This window comes from Chiloscyllium punctatum, chromosome 37 (genome assembly GCF_047496795.1).
Source record: "Chiloscyllium punctatum isolate Juve2018m chromosome 37, sChiPun1.3, whole genome shotgun sequence".
Taxonomy (NCBI): Eukaryota; Metazoa; Chordata; class Chondrichthyes; order Orectolobiformes; family Hemiscylliidae; genus Chiloscyllium; species Chiloscyllium punctatum.
The window spans coordinates 52,700,393-52,706,392 of NC_092775.1; the positions used below are offsets into that span (position 1 = coordinate 52,700,393).

The 6,000-nt window shown below is 43.8% G+C and overlaps 1 protein-coding gene across 2 annotated transcripts in view; it reads left to right on the top strand.

Moving 5' to 3' along the window:
* The window catches only part of spo11 (SPO11 initiator of meiotic double stranded breaks), a 75,147-nt gene extending 69,540 nt beyond the window's left edge, over positions 1 to 5,607 (top strand). For both annotated transcript variants that reach the window (XM_072556829.1, XM_072556830.1), the window contains one exon: positions 1,150 to 5,607. In XM_072556829.1, the coding sequence (XP_072412930.1) occupies positions 1,150 to 1,269 (120 nt within the window). In that variant the 3' untranslated portion in view covers positions 1,270 to 5,607. The remainder of the gene's footprint in view (positions 1 to 1,149) is intronic.
* Positions 5,608 to 6,000: the final 393 nt, after the last annotated feature.

A 6,000-nucleotide genomic window follows, 5' to 3' on the forward strand; every position in this document is an offset into this window, starting at 1 on the left:
TCTTGTAGTTTCTCGCTGATCTTGGCCACTTTGTATGCCTTCTCTTTCAATTTGATAGCTTCCCTTATTTCTTTAGACACCCATGACAGATTACCCCTTTTCTTATACACCTTTTTCACAGGAATATACTTTTGCTGAACACTATGAAGAATTGCTTTGAAAGTCCTCCACTGCTTGTCAACTGTCCCACCATAAAATCTTTGTTTCCAGTCCACTTTAGCCAAGTCCTCCCTCATATCTTGTTTAAACATAGGACCCTGGTATTGGATTTTATCTTCACATTCTCCATCTGTATTCTAGATTCAACCATATTCCCAAATCCTTCGGTTCCATGGCTTTCTGCAGCCTTCCTGCATTTAAATACTATTCAATTCCTGTATTTGTCCTGCCAAATGCATAACCTCACTTTCCCACATTATATTCCATCATCCACAGACTTGGGTATAGTACATCACTTTCATTATCCAAGTCATTAATTTAAAGGTAAATAATTGTTGTCTCAGCATTGATCCGTGTGACCAGTGTCGTACAGAACAAAACTGCAAATAAAAAAAACAGTGTAATTATATGCTAAGGCAAATATTAATTTAAAATACTTGTGTATCCAGATAGATACACTATAAAAGAACATCTTTATTCAGTCATGCCCCTGCCATTATCAATGGGAAATAAAAAATCAGGTCTGGAGATGATCTCACGATATGTTGATATGTGGTCTGCAAATCAGTGTACGATGAGGAGTGGGTATATGTCAATCTCCCAACTCAAACTGATTTTATTCAATTTATTATTGACGAAAGCATCTTGTATTCAGAATGTCAATTAGTTCACTCACTGATAAAGTAGCACCTTTTCATTCAGATATATCATTGCATTCTATTACTAGGAGAAAGTGAGGGCTGCAGATACTGGAGCTCTGTTGCGAGTGTGGTGCTGGAAAAGCACAGCAGGTCAGGTGACATCCAAGGAGAGGGAGGGCTTATGCCCGAAACATCGATTCTCCTGCTGCTCTAATGCTGCCTAACCTGCTGTGCTTTACCAACACCATGCTGTTGATTGCATTCTGTTACTGCCATGAATTACAGCATGTTACAAATATGTGAATTGCTACAGCAAACACACAAATAAAAAATCTTTTATTCTTTTCAGATGGAAATTATGGAGACGTGTAAAGTGAAGGCTGAAATACAGGCCCTGGAATCTATTTCTTCTGACTACCTGACAAGAGTATACTTACCAAACAAACTCAAGTTTGGTGGATGGATATAACAAAACTGTCTGTGTTATTTGAAGTGATGTATTCATACATTTGACTGTATTCAAGTGAATTACATGTCTGATTTGAGTTGACATGCCAGCTGTTCAGCTTTTATGTTGTTTGATATAACACCAATTGATTGTTAGTTGATGTGGTGCCGAGGTGTTGTCATCTCTGGCTGAGTTGGTTTGTCAGATGTTTAGCACTTTTGTTCAGAATGCTGGTTAGTTATTCAGCCTTTTGTTTTGTTATCTTGGTGAAGTTGAAATTTTGGTTAGATGTATCTGTTCACTTGGTGAGTAACATGAAATATACCTGTTCAGTTGATGTGTCTGCTATAAACTAGTTGGCGCACCAGTTATTGAGTGGTGTGGTTGGCTTTTTTATTTGCTGTTAGTGTTAAGGTCAACTCCGCTGAAAGTAGTAACATATTCCATTGAATACATTAATTTGTAGTTTTAAGATCCACGAACACCTGGAGCAGTTGTACTTCATTATTGAACATTTTCACTTTCAAGTTTGTGACTGATTTTCAAAATAAATAGGATAATTGTTACATGTAAACGATAGTATTCAGTCACTACTTAAGGACTCAGATTATGTAATGAATTGTGATGACAAAGCCACAGTGGTTTCTAACGATAAGAAAATGAAAAGATTAGATGGAAGGCATGTGCCCAATAGCTGTGACCTCACCGTGAGAAGGGGACAATCCTTTCCCTTGCAGGAGAGGACCAGAACCACTCCTGTGGGGACGCAGAGTCATCGCTGTCCTGGCAACTGACTAAATCTCACTTATTCTTGCACTGAAACACTGACATTAACCTGTGAGTGTCATGCATTGGACACTTGTAACCTGTGGCCATGATGGGTCACCCTCCAAGGACCAATGACACGCAACCAGGTACAGGCCCCTTCAACTGCATCTTTGGAACTGGATGCCTCAGTGATGTGCAGCAGGAGGGAGAAGAGAAGTATACTGAAGGCATGAGGGCCACAGCTCACAGTATGTACATAGTTAGTTATGATTGTAAATGTTTGTTATACATTTATATGGTTGTCCCTGTCTGTGTTGAACTTATGTGCTTCATTGTGCTCCACAGCATCACTGCTATGGCAGTAATGAGATGCAATATTTGGGGTCTGTGAAGAGCAACAGTAGCAAAGCATCTATATGTGCTTGGCTCACCTGATGCTTCAGGCCTCCCTTTCAATATTGCCTATTATCTGGCTAAGAAATGTATATATCAGGCAATACCCTGGCAGTGATGTTAAATGGGAGGTGCAGCACAGAGAGAGGGGCAATGCTGCAGGTTTACCAGGGAGTAGGCACCCTGCACGTTTGACCCGCCAATGTAGGGTCATAGAGATGTACAGCACAGAAACAGATCCTTCGGTCCATCTAGTCCGTGTCAATGAGATATCCTAAGTTAATCCAGTCCCATTTTCTAGCACATGACCCATGTCTCTCGCAACCCTCCCTTTCCACATACCCATCCAAGTGCCTTTTAACTTTTGTAATTGTACCAGCCTCCACCACTTCCTCTGGCATCTCATTCCATATACATGCCACCCTCTATGTGGAAAAAGTTGCTCCTTAGGTCCCTTTAATATCTTCTCCTCTCACCCCAAACCTATGCCCTCTAGTTCTGGACTCCTCCACTCAGGAAAATGACTTTGTCTGTTTACCCTATCCATGCCCCTCATGGTTTTATAAACCTCTGTAAGGTCACCCCTCAGCCCCAGTCTGTTCAAGCCTCTCCCGATAGCTCAAATCCTCCAACTCTGGCAACATCCTTGTAAATCTTTTCTGAACCCTTTCAAGTTTCACAACACCCTTCTTATAGGGGGAGACCGGAATTGCACACAATATTCCAAAAATAGTCGAACCAATGTTCTGTACAGCCACAACATGACCTCCCAACTCCTGTACTCAATACTCTGACCAATGAAGGAAAGCATACTAAATGTCTTCTTCACTATCCTATCTACCTGGACTCCCTTTTCAAGGAGCTATGAACCTGCACTCCAAGGTCTCTTTGTTCAACAGCACTCCCTGGGACCTTACCGTTAAGTATATAAGCCCTGCCCTGCTTTGCCTTTACGAAATGCAGCACCTCACATTTATCTAAATTAAGCTCCATCTGCCACTCCTCGGCCCATTGGCCCATCTGATCAAGATCTTGTACAGTGAGGTAAACTTCTTCACTGTTCACTACACCTCCAATTTTGGTGTAATCTGCAAACTTATTTACTATACCACCTTTGTTCACATCTAAATCATTCATATAAATGACGAAAAGCAGTGGACCTAGCACCAATCCTTGTGGCACTCCACTGGTCACAGGCCTCCTGTCTAAAAGGCAACCCTCCACCACCACCCCCTGTCTTCCATCTTCGAGCCAGTTCTGTATCCAAATGGCTACTTCTCCCTATATTCTGAGATCTAACCTTGCTAACCAGTCTACCATGAGGAACCTTGTCAAACACCTTGCTGAAGTCCATATAGATCACATCCACCGCTCTAACCTCTTCCTTCCTCTTTGTTACATCTTCAGAAAACTCAATCAAGTTAGTGAGACATAATTTCCCATGCACAAAGTCTTGGTGACTATCCTTAATCCGTCCTTTCCTATCCAAATGCATGTAAATCCTATCCCTCAGGATTCCCTTCAACATCTTGCCCACCACCAGTGTCAGGCTGAATGGTTTCTGGTTCCCTGGCTTGTCCTTCCCACCTTTCTTAGGACGTGGCACCACATTAGCCAACCTCCAGTCTTCCAGCACCTCACCTATAACTATTGATGATCCATATATCTCAGCGAGGGGCTCAGGAATCACTTCCCTCGCTTCCCATAGAGATCTAGGGTACACCTGATCAGGTCTTGGGCATTTTATCCACCGTCTGCGTTGTAAGACATCCAGCACCACCAGCTCTGTAACATGGACATTTTTCAAGACGTCACCATCTATTTACCCACATTCCGACTGTCATCCTGGCTGAAGTGTTCACCTGTATTACCCAGTGACTGGTTGCAGATGCAGCCCCCTCCTTTACATGTCAGTATGTTTCCAAGACTTCCCTGGCTGTTCTCAGAAACATTGTGCACTTTCCATGTCCTTTATGACTGCTACAACAGTGAGCTTTACTCTGCACTGACTTACAGCCTCACCCTTAACACGCCACTGAGGCATCGAGTATTGCCCTCCTTTCTATGTGCCTTCCATGAACTCCACAGTCTTCACACTTCCCCAGTTTATCTCCCAAGTCATGTGCATGCACTATACCCGTATATTTGCTCCCCTTCCCTCTTCAGTTCTGTGAATGAAGGAGTGGAACAACTGTGGCCCATCCCCTTGAGTGATCTGACCTGCCTAAAGCAGCCCACACCCCTGTCTGATGTACACACTGGCTTGCTGTGGATCTTCTAAATTGACCCACAGCTGGAGAAATCAGGCCCAAGAGAAAATTGACCAAACTAAATTAAACTTCAGCCAGCACCTCTCAGCTAAGGAGAAGAATGGAAACAAGATCCAAGAGGCCACAAAGATTCAGGGGGATCCAGTTAGAATCAGCCTGAGGGTTGTGTAAAGGAGGAGTTCTAATCAGACATCCAGGCATCTTGACTTCCAGCCAATGCCTGAGGATATGCACCGCACACCTCCCAAATATGGCAACAGTGTTGGTTGTTGACATGTCGCAGTGCATGCTTTGCCCACCCCATTGTGCAAAGGCCAGATAAGGTTCAGGAGGTCTGTGGCAAGGGGGAATAAAAACACACCTGGATGTCAACCTCTCACTGAAGACACAACCTGGACCAGCAGCGGACCTCTGACCACCTGGAGAGAGACACAGAGAGACTACATCCTGACCCCTACAAGACCCACCTTAGTGGAAGAGAGCAAGCCCTACATCAGAAAAGGACATTCCTACAGGCCAGCTCCAACGTGTAGATCATTAGATTAGATTAGATTAGATTACATTACTTACAGTGTGGAAACAGGCCCTTCGGCCCAACAAGTCCACACCGCCCCGCCGAAGCGTAACCCACCCATACCCCTACATCTACATCTAGATCTACCCCTACCTAACACTACGGGCAATTTAACATGGCCAATTCACCTGACCTGCACATCTTTGGACTGTGGGAGGAAACCGGAGCACCCAGAGGAAACCCACACAGACACGGGGAGAACGTGCAAACTCCACACAGACAGTCGCCTGAGGCGGGAATTGAACCCGGGTCTCTGGCGCTGTGAGACAGCAGTGCTAACCACTGTGCCACCGTGCCGCTCACTGCAGGTAATATCTTTTCTCAGATGGATTGAGCTAGATAAAGAATAAACACTTGCAATTTGGGAAATGTTCATGATGTTTTTAATAAGGAATATTTTGTTAATAAAATCAAGATGAACCACAAACCAAATTCTGTTTGTTTGCCTCACCAAGGGTGTTTGGGTAAAGTGTTTTTAATACATAAATGGGTTCAAAGAAAGGACAACACTGCAAATGTGACAGACCTCCCCTCCCCTTCCCTGGAACATTCCTATAGAGACAAAGAACTGACTGTGACCTGCTCTCTGGAGCACAAATACAGATACCCCTTGTGGAAAGCTGCCCTGGTCTGATGCCCAAATGTGTCTGAAGTCTTGCATTGGTATGGAAGGCTGCTCTTGACTAACTGTGCTGTGGCTGCAGACTACTCCCCTGTGCTTTCAAACTGTTTATTGCAGATGCTCTG